Source organism: Oryctolagus cuniculus, chromosome 11 (genome assembly GCF_964237555.1).
Source record: "Oryctolagus cuniculus chromosome 11, mOryCun1.1, whole genome shotgun sequence".
NCBI lineage: Eukaryota > Metazoa > Chordata > Mammalia > Lagomorpha > Leporidae > Oryctolagus > Oryctolagus cuniculus.
In genome coordinates this window covers 60,497,875-60,513,356 of record NC_091442.1, presented here as the reverse complement: position 1 = coordinate 60,513,356, position 15,482 = coordinate 60,497,875, and the positions used below count along the sequence as shown (strand labels likewise).

Sequence of the window (15,482 nt, the reverse complement as noted above, 5' to 3'; positions counted from 1 at the left end):
GATCAGAAGTGGAGCAGCTGGGACTTGAACCAGTGCCTGGATGGGATGCTGGCATCACAGACAACGACCACACCACCACCCGGCAGATCTATTTCTTTACAGCAGCTACCTCTTAACATCACATATGGGCACACTTTGTAAGTTCACCATCAAATTTTAAAACTATCATACATAATAAAAATAAACCACAATAAAAATAAAAAACCTTTTTAAAACATACACTGCAGAAAATACAAAAATGTAATTTATTCATATTATTTACCAAATGCAAACTATAAAGACACAATTTTTGCCTTGGAAATTAAGGCAGTTTCATTTTTTGCCACAGTTTCTTTTTTGGGTATGTTAAAATCAGCATCTTCTGTGTTTTAACTGTATTTGATTGATGGCATTTTATATGCTTCTTCACTTGCAAACCATTATTTTTTTCTTCATGCTCGTCGAAGCTGTGTGAGATAAAACACCACCGTCTTCATATATTTGAGTAATACCGATCACGGTTTTGAAAGTCTCTATGAGCGTATCTTGCATAAGTCTTATTGTGTGGGATTCTTCCAAAAGGTTCAAGGTCATTGAAACAGGATTCAAAAACTTCAGCAACAGCTTTTTGAGCAACTTCTTTGCTGATATTCCTAACAGCCAGGATGGACAGAATGGCTCTATCCCGCACACAAGTCTAAGGAAAAGGAAGAGTGAGTGACTTTCGTTTTATTTGAAAGCTCGGTCATAATAAAATAGCACATATACAATGTCTGAGCCACAATTAAAATTAATTTCCTCTCATGTTATTTTATTAATTTATCACTCCAAAGAAGGAAACAAACAACAAAGAAACATAAATTATGGAACATGGTTAGCTCAATCTGAGAGCACCCAGGCATGAGACCTCCGTGTCCTGTTTCCAAAAACACGAACAACTGCTGTTCTCTAGAGTTCTAGACAGTGGCTCTCGGACCATACTCCCAATTTGCAAAATCATTAGACAGTCCACACACAAGATCTTGATTGATTTCCTCACAATTTAATTAAGGTTAAAATATACTTCTCTTCTGTACCTCTTCTCCCGAACTTTTCAGTTGAACAATGCTAGGTAACTTTTCCCTGCGGGAGGGGGCACGCTCTTGCCCTGTGTTTCCACAATATCTCTCTCTCTCTCTCTCTCTCTCTCTCTCTCTCTCTCACATACACACACACACACACACACACTTGAAAGGTAACTTAATTTCTTAGCAGAAAAAAATTAAAACTATTTCCTTCTGAGTGTTGTTTGCATAAGTATTAAAGTTCTGTTCCTAAAAATATTATTTTACTCAATACTATGGAGTAAAAGACTAGTTTTTTTCAATAATTTAAAAAATACAAGATTTAAAAATTATACGGCCCTGCCCACTCAATTCTTACAGAGCTGTCAATCTGTCTGTTTCTCATCAGGCCTCCAAAATAAAACTCAAAGAATGGCATTTCACGTTGTCCTAAAACAGTATCCACCACAGGCTCCCATGGCCATGCACTGTGACAATCAGTGCTCTCTGCGTGTTTCCAAGTGTACTTCGGCCTGCTCAGAGTGCCCAGGCTGGGGACACTCACCAGTGCTGGAACGTAACTGGTGCTTCTCAACCTAAATTAGCCCCAACTGTGATTTTAAAAACAAGCCCAGGGGGCCGGCGCTGTGGCTCACTTGGCTAATCCTCCACCTGTGGCGCTGGCATCCCATATGGGCACCGGGTTCTAGTCCCGGCTGCCCCTCTTCCAGGCCAGCTCTCTGCTGTGGCCTGAGAGGGCAGTGGAGGATGGCCCAAGTGCTTGGGCCCTGCACCCGCTTGGGAGACCAGGAAGAAGCACCTGGCTCCTGGCTTTGGATGGGTGCAGTGCCAGCCATAGCGGCCATTTGGGGAGTGAACCAACGGAAGGAAGACCTTTCTCTCTCTGTCTCTCTCTCATTGTCTATAACTCTACATGTCAAATAAAAAAAAAAAATTATAAAAAAAAAAAAGACTCTTCCCCCTCAAGCAGACTTCGTGACATTCATGGAAATGCACATCACAAAAAAGCACGCCAGATTCCACAGACGGTCTGCACCAAAACAGTCTCATCTCCTGATTCCATTTTCCACGAACTGTTTCAAGTTCTATCCTGTTACTAGTTCTACTCGTTTTCTGCTGTTCCTACCCAACGGTAAGAGGAAGAGAGACTTTGCTTTCAAAGCCCACAGGCCTGGAGTGGGCATTACGGCCCAGGTTAAACTGCCACTTAGGAGACCTGCAGCCCGCAGCAGTGTGTAGGCTCCACCTCTGCTTCCAATCCAGCTTCCTGCTAGTGCATCCCAGGAGGCAGCAGATGATGGCTCAAGTGCTTGGCCCCTGCCACCCACGTGGTAAACCCTGGGCTCCTGGCTTCAGCCTGGCCTGGCCTTGCCATAGCGTTTAGGGAGTGAACCAGCAGAGGATCAATCTCTCTCTCCCACTGATTTTCAAATAGACGAAAATAATGACCGTGGCCCTGGATCACATGCTTTAACCACATTTCCCCTTCTCTAGGGGTGTGCTAATGTGTCCCCCACTTCCATCCTCTCCACTGAAAGCCACAGCACACAGAACTTACCTAGGGAAGCAGAGATTGATGGGCAGAGAGACAGGGGCACAGTCAGTGACGTGTCCCTGAGTGGACTTGACACAGGCTGAAAACCTAAGGGTCCCGAAGGAGTGGCCAGCTTGTCTGCCAGCTGCCACTCTCCAAGCTCTCAACTCCCCATCAGAGATTGGTGTGGCCATCCACCCTGCACCCCCAAGCTCAGTTACTATCTTCTGCATAGAGCCAAGGGCCTTGCTGCTGTTCCAAGCCCATCCTTTGTGCATCCAGTTGAAACTGCTACCCTGGGGCTGGCGCTGTGGCAGTGAGTTAAGCTGCCACCTGCAGTGCCAGCATGGGTGCCGGTTCGAGTCTCGAATGTTCCACTTCCAGTCTAGCTCTGTACTATGGCCTGGGAAAGCAGAAGATGGTCCAAGTACTTGGGTACCTGCACCCATGTGGGAGATCTGGAAGAAGCTCCTGGCTTCAGATCAGCCCAACTCTGGCCATTCAGGCCATCTAGGGAGTGAACCAAAGGATAGAAGATCTCTCTCCATCTCTCTCTCTCTCTCTCTCTCTCTCTCTCTCTGGTTTGCAAATAAATAAATAAATCTTAGAAAGAGAGAGGAGAGGGGAGGGGAGGGGAGGAGAGGGAAGATGAGAGGAGAGGAGAGGAGAGGAGAGGAGAGGAGAGGAGAGGAGAGGAGAGGAGAGGAGAGGAGAGGAGAGGAGAGGAGAGGAGAGGAGAGGAGAGGAGAGGAGAGGAGAGGAGAGGAGAGAAAAAAGAAACTGCTGTCCTGACGTCCATCTACTTCACCGACGGGCCCAGCAAGCTCTGCCCACAGCCTTTCTCTTAAGTGTGGACACAGAGCTCCTTGGTGGCTGTGGGCAGAACTGCTCACCCACACGGTCACCTTCTCTCCCCACACCCATCTGTCACCCATCTTAAAGGCCCTCGAGCCAGATAACCTCGCCTCCTGGTTTTCATTCTGCTTCTGTTTTTGTGTTATTTACCACGCCTCTCTCCGTTCAGCGCACCACAAGTAAGTCTGTGCCAATCCAGAGCTCTCCTTTGCAGCACACAGTCTCCAAGGATGCGCGACGCAAAGCCATAATCTGTGCTACAGCGCAGTCTCTGCTCTGAACGGACTGCACTTCTGGTGCCCAGAACACTGTGGTAGCTTCACAATGCTAAGTCCAGGGAGGCTGAGCCACAGCCAGGCATTCTCCGGGAGCAAGTTCACAGCTCTCTCACACCCAAGTCACGTGGCTCACCCATAATTACGGAGTGGAGCTAGACTCCACCCACTTGACTTACATGATACCTGCGTATTCCTTTCACATAGGTACTTCTTCCAAATTTCAAATACTGAAATGTACTTCATGCACTTATTCCCTGTGAGGGTAGGTGATTTCATGTTGGTTTTTACCTGATGGTGTTGTTTTAATCCGAAACGTAACCTGAATAGTTCATTGACAAGTGAACAGTCTCCACTAAGGTTAGCAGCTCGGACCTATCACAAACACATGGAAAGAAAATAAACGCTCATGCTCCATAGCTTTACAACACGTAACCAATACTAAGAAGTGGAAAAGAATACAAAATTAGCATGTACTCCTGAGACCATATAAGTACACGTAAGTCTTCAAAAATTTTTTTCTTTTCTTAAACTCAATTGACAATAAGAGTAGCTATCCATGAGCTACGCTGGACAATGCCAAGTACCCTGGCAGACAATCACCCAGAAAGCCTCCTTCCACAGCACTACAAACTGAGTTTCAATGTGAGCCTAACACTGGACACACCAGCCTCTGAGACGCTGAGAGCAAGGCCCAGCTCACGGCCACTCTCTTGACCAATCCCTCAAACCGGAGTGAAGTCCAGGACCTTCCTCCAGGGCCGTGAAAAATTCAGTGACTCAAAGCACAGAGAATCAAGAACTTTTCCACAACAGACTGAAGTCACAACGTATCTTCAACATTCTTACATTTTAATAGATGAAAAAGTCTCAGGACTACCCACGGAGTTTCCACAGACACTGGCTGGCGTTTTGCTAATTCACTGTAAAAGGAGTGACCCATTTCTTGTTACTTCCACAGTAACATGGCCTCGCTCCTCTGAGAGGTCCAAAGTACTTAGCCCATTTTAAGTAGCCAACACACATTAATTCTCATAACACCCAGGAGACAGACCTACTTAAAAACTCGGGTTTTAATCTATTCTCCAAATAATATGAATTATAATTGGATGCAGTGGGTCCACTTATAAATTTTAAGGAATAGTAAAAATCATCCACGTTATAGAGTAGAAGCTTGAGATTCATATTAGCTTTTATATTTCTCATTACAGAGCACATTTCATTGCATGCAAGCATTCTTTAATCTATACGTCTCTAGGAGCATGAATGTGCAAACTTCTGAAAGCAATATCCAAAGTGCTTAACAGTAAAGAGTCTTTTAATGCTGTATTTTTCAAACTAAACATTTCACTCCAGGGTGCGTAGGGACTTCTGCCTACCGAAGGCAGCCTGCCTCTGCCACTTACTAACTTTGGGACCTGAACAACTGCCTCACTTTCCACACATATAAAGCTAAGATCAGAAAAGCATCTGGGCTGGCACCGCGGCTCACTAGGCTAATCCTCCGCCTTGCGGCACCGGCACACCGGGTTCTAGTCCCAGTCAGGGCGCCAGATTCTGTCCCGGTTGCCCCTCTTCCAGGTCAGCTCTCTGCTATGGCCAGGGAGTGCAGTGGAGGATGGCCCAAGTGCTTGGGCCCTGCACTCCATGGGAGACCAGGAAAAGCACCTGGCCCCTGCCATCGGATCAGCACAGTGCGCCGGCCGCAGTGCACTGGCTGCGGCGGCCATTGGGGGGTGAGCCAACGGCAAAGGAAGACCTTTCTCTGTCTCTCTCTCTCACTGTCCACTCTGCCTGTCAAAAATTTAAAGAAGAAAAGGAAAGAAGGAAGGAAAGAAAGAAAGAAGGAAAGAAGGAAGGAAAGAAAGAAAGAAGGAAAGAAGGAAGGAAAGAAAGAAAGAAGGAAAGAAGGAAGGAAAGAAAGAAAGAAGGAAAGAAGGAAGGAAAGAAAGAAAGAAGGAAAGAAGGAAGGAAAGAAAGAAGGAAAGAAAGAAGGAAGGAAAGAAAGAAAGAAGGAAAGAAAGAAAGAAGGAAAGAAAGAAGGAAAGAAAAGCATCGACCACAGTGTGATGCTGTAAAGATTAAGTGAGAAACCCCACAAAGACAACAGCGGTTGGCATGTGGCCCACAGCAAGTGTGAATTACTTTTTATACTGTTAACTAACTTCACAAGAAAAAATAATACTTTATTATTATAATTAACTCGCTCATCAGGATTACTAGGAGTTAAAGGTTCTATTTAAGGCAGTTCTAAAAAGATACTTAAAATCCCTCCAGTTGTAGTTCAGAAATTACATTCAGCTGTTAAAAACAGAAATTCAAGGCTAAAAATGTACTGTGACAGTCAGAGAAGGAGCAAGGGTCAGTAAACTAAAATTATAAATAAAACCTTCGGACGCAGAATATCTTGGGACAAAACCAAGCGTCTGCTACAACTCACCTCTGAGCAGGCCAAGTGGCGGACGTTGGAGAACCAGTGGACGTGAGCGCGACAGTGGTCGAAGGCGTGGATGAGCTCGTGGGTGACCACCCTGCTCATGTGGGCCTCGCTGCGGATGTTATTCTGGCACAGGACAATCTGGAGGGCAACGAAACACACGTCCAGTCACTTCCAACGCCCGCCTTCTCGCCCCGCCGTGGCCCAGGGCCTCCCCGGGCTCCCTGCCTGGACGCCTCCGTCCACTCCCCACTCCTCACCAGGCCCGGCCCGGCCCTAACTGCGCATGCTCCCTCAGCTTCCCCGGCCAACGAACCGCTCCCTGCTCCCTCCCATCCCGGAACTACGCCCGCTCTTAGAGCTCTTAGACCGGTCCTCGCTGGACCGACCCGCCAGGCTGCCCTGGGCTGCGGAAGCGCTGTGGGTAAGAGAGTGGGCTTCGCGGTGAAGCACGCGGCTAAGAAGCCCTTACGAACGCGGCGGCTTTGGGCGAGTTTCCTCACCTCTCTGTGCCTCGGTTTGCAAACCATAAAAGGGAGATCGTCAGAGCACCTGCCTCACAGAATTGTGAGAATAAATGAGACTATTTGTAAAATACTTCTTAGCAAGTTTCTGAAGGGGCAGTGAGAACAAGAAATGACCACCACTGTGCTCATGCGACTAGAACGAGGGAAAATGCCAGGAAAAGTCCTCACAAAGACCTTCAGGAAGAAGTGCAAAGAGCACACTGAGCCAAACCCTATAATAAGCAGAGGGGCTGGCGTCGTGGCGCACTTGGTTAATCCTTCGCCTGCGGCACCGGCATCCCATATGGACACTGGTTCGAGTCCCGGCTGCTCCTCTTCCAGTCCAGCTCTCTGCTGTGGCCCGGGAGGGCAGTGGAGGATGGCCCAAGTGCTTGGGCCCCTGCACCCGCATGGGAGACCAGGAAGAAGCACCTGGCTCCTGGCTTCGGATCTGCGCAGGCTTCGGATCTGCTCAGCGCCGGCCGTGGTGGCCATTTTGGGGGTGAACCAACGGAAGAAAGACCTTTCTCTCTGTCTCTCCCTTTCACTAACTCTGTCAAATAAATAAAAAAAAAAAAAAAAAAAAAAAAAAAAGCCGGCGCCGTGGCTCAATAGGCTAATCCTCCACCTTGCGGCGCCGGCACACCGGGTTCTAGTCCCGGTCGGGGCACCGGATTCTGTCCCGGTTGCCCCTCTTCCAGGCCAGCTCTCTGCTATGGCCAGGGAGTGCAGTGGAGGATGGCCCAGGTGCTTGGGCCCTGCACCCCATGGGAGACCAGGAAAAGCACCTGGATCCTGGCTCCTGCCATCGGATCAGCGCGGTGCGCCGGCTGCAGCGGCGGCCATTGTGGGGTGAACCAACGGCAAAGGAAGACCTTTCTCTCTCTGTCTCTCTCTCTCACTGTCCACTCTGCCTATCAAAAATAAAAAAAAAATAAAAAAAAAAAAAAAGACCTGAGACTTAAAAAAAAAAAAAAAAAAAAAAAAAGAATAAGCAAGACGTGAGTCATCCTATGGGTTTACCAAGCCCCAGACACTGGCACGTAACTACACATATGCTCTCATTTATTCAACTATTTATTGAAGCCTAATGCCTGATAGATTTGTAATCTACTAATAATGGAGATAGAAATGAATCAAATATTTACCACAATGTTTAAATACAGTCAATGACAGCTATCAAGATGGAAAACCCAGGTTGCTGGAGGAAGAAAATGTTCTGTGTTGCAGGAATGCTGTTTTGTTTTTCTTTGAGAAGCAGAGAGACAGAGAGCTCCCTCCACTGGTTCACTCCCTGGATGCCCACAACAGCCAGGGAGGCAGAAGCTGGGAGCTGAGAACTCAGCTTAGGTCTCCCACATGGGTGGCAAGAACCCAATTACTGGGGCTGGCACTGTGGCGTAGTGGATAAAGCTGCTGCCTGCAGTGCTGGCATCCCATATGGGCACCGGTTCGAGTCCTGGCTGCTCCACTTCCAATCCAGCTCTCTGCTGTGGCCTGGAAAAGCAGCAGAGGATGGCCCAAGTCCTTGGGTCCCTGTACCCACGTTGGAGACCTGGATGAAGCTCCTGACTCCTGGCTTCAGATCGGCCCAGCGCCAGCCATTGTGGCTATTTGGGGAGTGAACCAGTGGATGGAAGACCTCTCTCTCTCTCTGCCTTTCAAATAAATAAATCTTTTTTTAAAAAAAGGAATATTTTTGCTTTATTTTTATCCTTTTAACTATAGCTCGAAGAACGGGCAGGAGAGGAGCAGCAGGACTGGATGCAGACAGACTAGCTGAAGGCTAAGGAAGTATTCCAGGAGGAGACGATGGCACCTGCACTAGAATGCTGGGAGCTAAAAGACGGATTTAAAGATAAAATCGGACAAAAATTTGGCAATAGAATTTGGGGAAGGAACCAAGATATCAAGGATGGTCTGAAAATTGCTGGCCTGGGAAACAGGAGGAATGGTGGCACCACCTACTGAGACACACAAAACTAAAAGACCAGTGAATGGGGAGAGGGGAGGGTAAAAAATCATTCATCTGCACTTGGACAAATCAGATTGAAGGTGCCTTTAAGACATTCAAGTAAAGGTGCTACTGGGTACTTGGATATACGGATGTGGAGTTCAAACGAGAGTGCCGGCCTGGAGAAAAATCAGCGCGATCCTTTGGCAGAGTGACAAGTGAAAAAGGAAGGGCATCTAAAGATTAAGGGACTTCAAAACACAAGAGCTGGCAGAGTGAGGGAAGCTAGCAAAGCAGCAACCAGAAGTCGCTGTGCCCTGGAAACCACGTGCAGGTAGCGTCTGCCGTTACCAAAATCAAGTATACGCGCTCTGTGCGACCCAGTGATTCTGCGCCTAGCCAGACACCACAGAGAAACTCTCACAAGTGTAGACTAAGAAAAAGTCAAGAATACGTACAGCAGCACTGTTCACAATAACAAAGGTGCAAGCAATCAACATTAGAGAAGCTGGAATAAAAACACACTAAACACCAGTGAACTAAACAAGCCAGAGAGGCACACAACATGGGAGGATCTCAAAATACTGCTGATCAGGGGCCGGCGCCGTGGCTCACTTGGCTAATCCTCCACCTGCGGCACCAGAATCCCATATGGGTGCCGGGTTCTAGTCCCGGCTGCCCCTCTTCCAGTCCAGCTTTCTGCTGTGGCCTGGGAAGGCCCAAGTGCTTGAGCCCTACACCCGCGTGGTAGACCAGGAGGAAGCACCTGGCTCCTGGCTTCGGATCAGCGCAGCACGGCAGCCGTAGCAGCCATGTGGGGAGTGAACCAACAGAAATAAGACCTTTCTCTCTGTCTCTCTCTCTCTCTTACTGTGTGTAACTCTACCTGTCAAATAAAAATTAAAAAAAAAAAAATACTGCTGATCAGAAGACTTAGGTTACAGAAGCGCCAAGCATTACACAGAACCAGCACACCCCGTGTGGAAAGATCAAAAGCAGGCAGCATAACACTCCACTGGAAGGACATCCAAGTGCTGAAGTCATTCAGAGGAGCAAAGTGCGATTATCAGTACAGCCAGGAGAGGGCGGCAGAGGACGGGTTCCGGAGGAGCTCACAGGCTCTAAGGCCCTGGCAGTTTTCCATTTTCAGAAGTGGGTGGCCATTACACAGGCGTTCACTATCATTACTGAACATGAACACACAGGTTGGATACTCATGTACGAATGAGGTACTTCATAATTAACATTTTAATTAAAAAAAGTAAAAGGAGAGTGTGCCCAATTACATTCAACACTGCTAAGAATCCAGATGAAAGTTCAAAATGTCAACTCCCTGTAGCCCAGGGAGACAGAGCAGGGGTGAACTTACCAAGGGCGCCTTTGAGAGCTATGGGAATTGCGATTATCGATTTACAAATGAGGAGACTAAGGAAAACAACTTGCCCAAGCCCTATGGCTAATATGCAGGGAACTGGGATTGGAACTCAAGTGTATCTGATTCCAAAACCCAGGCTTCTCACGCTTGTACCTTCTCCCATTACTACTGCAGAACCATAACGAAGAACCAAAACACATACAAGTCTCCAGCAGGGAACAGCTACGGATTCAAGTTGGGACACCTGCGTCTACGCTCATCAGGTGCCATAATCCATCTGTCACGTCCAGGGCTCTATCACAATCTCCCAATGACTTAAAGCACATAACAAAACTCACTGAATGCTCACTACAAGCCAGGCAATATAAGAAGCAAGTTTACAAGACAGATCTCATTTAATCCTCAGGACCATTCTAGAAGACAAGACACAATGACTGCCCATGTTTTCCAGATGAGGAAACTCACTCCCCTAGTCAGAAGGGTTTTTTTATTTATTTATTTATTTTTTGACAGGCAGAGTGGACAGTGAGAGAGAGACAGAGAGAAAGGTCTTCCTTTGCCGTTGGTTCACCCTCCAATGGCCACCGCGGCCGGCGCATTGCGGCCGGCGCACCGCGCTGATCCGATGGCAAGAGCCAGGTGCTTCTCCTGGTCTCCCATGGGGTGCAGGGCCCAAGCACTTGGGCCATCCTCCACTGCACTCCCGGGCCACAGCAGAGAGCTGGCCTGGAAGAGGGGCAACTGGGACAGAATCCGGCGCCCCGACCAGGACTAGAGCCCGGTGTGCCGGCGCCGCAAGGCGGAGGATTAGCCTACTGAGCCGCAGCGCCAGCCAGTCAGAAGTTTTCATGGGCAGTATCACTTCTCACGTAAAGGGGAAACCCCTTTGCTTAGCATGTAAAGCCTCCCACCCTACTGCCTGCCTTTCTTTCCAACCCTATTTCCCTTTTCCCTGATCCGATTTAAATGCTCCTGAACTCATTCCAGACATTTAAAACTCTTTACAGCATAAGTCACTAAAAGTTGAAAAACTGAGTCTGATAACGGTGTCTGGGAGGTGGGCTCAGAGAGGTCTCCACGGCACCGGGAGCGCCCTCGGAGGCAGTTCTCCCGGGACGGGTGGTTAGGTAAGCCCAGGTCGCGCCCAGCCATCCTCTCTGCTTCCTGGCTCATCCTGTGATTGCACCGAAACCTCACGCTGCGTCACGGCCATACCCCAGCCTCCCCAGACGGCTGAACCAGTGGGGCCTGTCCAACCTGGAGCTGACAATCTCCAAAACCACGAGCCAAAATAAACCTCTTTTCTCCTTCAGCGGCTTCCCTCAGGTGTTCTGCGACAAAAGCTGCCTGTTACATCCCCTGAGCACTTCCGCCCTCCGGACACACTAGGCCGCTGCCTTTCCCCACACACGCCTGGTGATTTGCCCACACACTTCTGCTCAGGCCACCCCCACTGTGGGCAGCAGCCTGTCTGCCCTGCCCTCGGCTGAAGCTGCTGGCGTCTTCCCATCCCTCACAGCACTGTTCCGCGGAGGCATCAGAGCCCATCTACAACAGCCAGCCTCGAGGTCTGCAACTGTTGTCTGTGACTTATCTCCCCTGCCTGGCTGTGGGCGCCTGACGAGTAAGGACCTTTTCTGAGTTCAACACAGCGTCCACCACGGTAGCCTACAAAACGCCCAGCACGTGGCAGGCAAACAGCAGGAGGACCAAAGGGAAGAGGAGGATTTCTGGGAACACCTACCTGAGATGTTGAAGCATCGAAGCCCCCACTGACGTGTCCGTGACAGTCTTCACAAGAAAAGTGTCTGTCTGTGTTAACAGCGCTGGAAGCAAGATTAGATGACAGAGACAGTGTCCAGAACCAGCATGTAAGAGAGGGAAGCAGCCTGCGGCCAGCAGTCAGGGACCGCCACCACCCACACACACAACCCCGGGGAGGCAACCGAACACCTTCAGAACTTGGTTTTCTCATCTCTAAAATACCGAGCGTGTCTCTGCTAAATCTATCCTCGTTCAAATCGTCCAGGATTCCATAGAGCAACTGGTCAACTGATGAAGCTCACACCGGGAATACGCTGGAGTTCCCACACTTGCACCGGAACATTAAGAGACGGCCCAGGGTGGGTGCTGGGTGCAGCAGCTGCTCGGGGAGCCCACCTCCCCTATCCGAGCTCAAGTTCTGACTCTACTCTCCATTCCTGCTTCCAGCTGATGTGCACACTATGGGCAGAGGTGACGGCTCCAGTGTCTGAGTCCCTGGATTGGGTCCCTGGCTCCTGGCTCAGCCTGGCCCAGCCCTGGGTGCTGCAGGCATTTGCGGAGTAAACCAGTGGAAGAGAGATCTCTCTCGTGCTCTCCTCACTTACTCTTGCTCTTTCTGACTAGATTAAATAAAATAATAAAATACATTAAGAATTGATTTATTTATTTGAAAGTCAGAGTGAGAGTGAGAGAGAAAGAGACATGAGAGGCACAGAGAAAGATCTTCCATAACATGGTTCACTCCCTAAATAGCTGTAACAGCTGGGACTAGGCCAGGCTGAAGCCAGGAGTCAGGAGCTTCCTCCAGGTCTCCCATTTGGGTGCAGGGGCCCAAGCACTTGGACCGTCCTCCACTGCTTTCCCAGGTGCATTAACAGGGAGCAAGGCAGGCAGGACTTGAACCAACACCTACATGGGATGCTGGCCCTGCAGATGGCAGCTTAACCTGCCGCACCACAGTACCAGCCCCAATAATATATATTTTTTAAAAATGTTTGAAGAAACATTAAAAAAGAAGTGCTCTCCCTTCAAGTTCACATCTGGAAGACTCTCCCAGGCCAGGTTCCAGTGGTGTGATGCAAAGGCCAGGTTTGGCAATTATTTACAAGGAAGACTCAGGGTTTTGTGTTTACTAAATACCCAAGGAGAATGACAGAGGCAGACACTGAGGCAGGGCAGGAGACGGCCATAGAGAAGAGAACAGCTGCTCACCATCAACACCACAGCAAAGGCTCCTGGCCTGAGGTGAGAAGTCTTAAGCAGTCTGGTCGGGGCTTTGTTTGTTTGTTTTTAGCAGACAGAAGATAAAGCAGCACTTCAAAAAGTTTTACTTACCAACCAGAGTGCTTCATCGCATCAAGCAGCAGTTTGACATAAGGATCTAAAAAGAGATGGAGTTCATTAGATATGTTACCAACTTCTCTAAACAGCGGTATCTGAAAAGAGGAACTCAGAGATCATAGTAACACACTGCAATGCTATCTTAAAGCTGGTGAAAGTGAGGGCAGGCAGGGGTTCGCATAGTGGTTAAGACACTGCTTACGACACCGGCACCCCATGCCAAACTGCCTGAGTCAGAGTCCCAGTTTCTTTCCTTCCAAATCCAGCTTCCTGTTAATGCACATCCCAGGAAGTGTGAAGTGATGGCTCAAGTACTTGGGTCCCTGTCATACATGTGGGAGAACTGGATTGAGTTCCGGGCTCCTGGCTCAGACCTGACCCAGCTCCAACTGCTGTCGGGAAGGAACCAGCAGATGCAGATGGAGGATCAGTCTTTCAGGGCCAGCTTTGTGGCACAGCGGGTTAAGTCACTGCCAGCAATGCCAGCATCTGTTCCTCTTCCAATCCAACTCCCTGCTAATGTGACCGGGAAGGCAGAGAAAGGACGGTCCAAGTGCTTGGCCCAATTGCTAAAGCTGTCACCCTGTGGGAGACCAGGATGGAGTCCTAGGCGCCTGGCTTTAGCCTGGCCCAGCCCTGGCCATTGTGGCTATTTGGAGAGTGAACCAGTAGATAGACCAATGGATAGACGATCTCTCTCTCTCTCTCTCTCACTGCCTTTCAAATAAATCTTTTTAAAAAAATCAATATCTTTCTGCCTTTCAAAAAAATAAATTTTTTAAATTGATAAAAATGGACATGAAGGCCGGCGCCGCGGCTCACTAGGCTAATCCTCTGCCTAGCGGCGCCGGCACACCGGGTTCTAGTCCCGGTCGGGGCGCCGGATTCTGTCCCGGTTGCCCCTCTTCCAGGCCAGCTCTCTGCTGTGGCCCACAAAGGCAGTGGAGGATGGCCCAGGTGCTTGGGCCCTGCACCCCTTGGGAGACCAGGAAAAGCACCTGGCTCCTGGCTCCTGCCATCGGATCAGCGCGGTGCGCCGGCTGCAGCACGCCAGCCGCGGCGGCCATTGTAGGGTGAACCAACGGCAAAGGAAGACCTTTCTCTCTGTCTCTCTCTCTCACTGTCCACTCTGCCTGTCAAAAAAAAAAATGGACATGAAAAGAGAAGTTGAACTTAACATCACAGCAAGTCTTTAATGAAATAAACACCAGGGCTGGTGCTGTGGAGCAGCAGGTGAAGCTGTAGCCCGAGACACCAGCATCCCAATTCAGAGCACAGTTAGAGTCCAGGGTGCTCTGCTGCCAATCCAGCTCTCAGCTGATGGCCTGGGGAAGCTGTGCAGAATGACCCAAGTACTTGGGCCCCCGCCACCCAAGTGGGAGACTTGGATGAGGCTCCTGGCTCCTAGTTTAAGACTGACCCAGCCCTGGCCATTGTGGCCATTTGGAGAAAGAATCAGTGGATGGAAGATGTGTGTGTGTGTGTGTGTGTGTGTGTCTCCATCACTCCACCTTTCAAATAAATCTTAAAAAAAAAAAAAAACAAGGACCAGCCACAGCATCTAGGATGGATGTTTTTGTTTTCTTTTGTTCTTTTTTTTTTTTTTTTTTTTTTTGGACAGGCAGAGTGGACAGTGAGAGAGAGAGACAGAGAGAAAGGTCTTCCTTTGCCGTTGGTTCACCCTCCAATGGCCGCCGCGGCCGGCGTGCTGCGGCTGGCGCACCGCGCTGATCCGATGGCAGGAGCCAGGTGCTTCTCCTGGTCTCCCATGGGGTGCAGGGCCCAAGCACTTGGGCCATCCTCCACTGCCTTTGTGGGCCACAGCAGAGAGCTGGCCTGGAAGAGGGGCAACCGGGACAGAATCCGGCGCCCCGACCGGGACTAGAACCCGGTGTGCCGGCGCCGCAAAGCAGAGGATTAGCCTAGTGAGCCAGGGCGCCGGCCTTCTTTTGTTTTTTAATTGATGTTAGAATGGATCTGTCATGAAGAAAAAGAAGCAAAGGCAGCCGGCGCCGCGGCTCACTACGCTAATCCTCTGCCTAGCGGCGCCAGCACACGGGGTTCTAGTCCCGGTCGGGGCGCCGGATTCTGTCCCAGTTGCCCCTCTTCCAGGCCAGCTCTCTGCTATGGCCAGGGAGTGCAGTGGAGGATGGCCCAAGTGCTTGGGCCCTGCACCCCATGGGAGACCAGGAGAAGCACCTGGCTCCTGCCATCGGATCAGTGAGGTGCGCCGGCCGCGGTGGCCATTGGAGGGTGAACCAACGGCAAAGGAAGACCTTTCTCTCTCTCTCTCTCTCTCACTATCCACTCTGCCTGTCAAAAAAAAAAAAAAGAAGAAGAAGAAGAAGCAGCAGCAAAGGCTTGCCACTCCCGTCACCCACCCACCGGGACAGAATTT

General features: G+C 49.5%; 1 protein-coding gene across 9 annotated transcripts in view; it reads right to left on the bottom strand.

The window, feature by feature from the left end:
* Positions 1–222: 222 nt before the first annotated feature.
* ATP23 (ATP23 metallopeptidase and ATP synthase assembly factor homolog) overlaps positions 223–15,482 on the bottom strand; it is a 36,245-nt gene continuing 20,985 nt past the window's right edge. For 5 of the 9 annotated variants that reach the window (XM_070052529.1, XM_070052533.1, XM_070052526.1 and 2 more), the window contains 5 exons: positions 13,079–13,124; positions 11,724–11,805; positions 6,148–6,285; positions 3,999–4,082; positions 223–676 (listed from right to left, as the gene is read on the bottom strand). In XM_070052529.1, the coding sequence (XP_069908630.1) occupies positions 473–676; positions 3,999–4,082; positions 6,148–6,285; positions 11,724–11,805; positions 13,079–13,124 (554 nt within the window). In that variant the 3' untranslated portion in view covers positions 223–472. Of the gene's footprint in view, positions 677–3,998; positions 4,083–6,147; positions 6,286–6,404; positions 7,176–11,723; positions 11,806–13,078; positions 13,125–15,482 lie in introns of those variants that run through there. The other 4 variants (XM_070052527.1, XM_070052530.1, XM_070052535.1 and 1 more) reach the window with 3 other exon arrangements.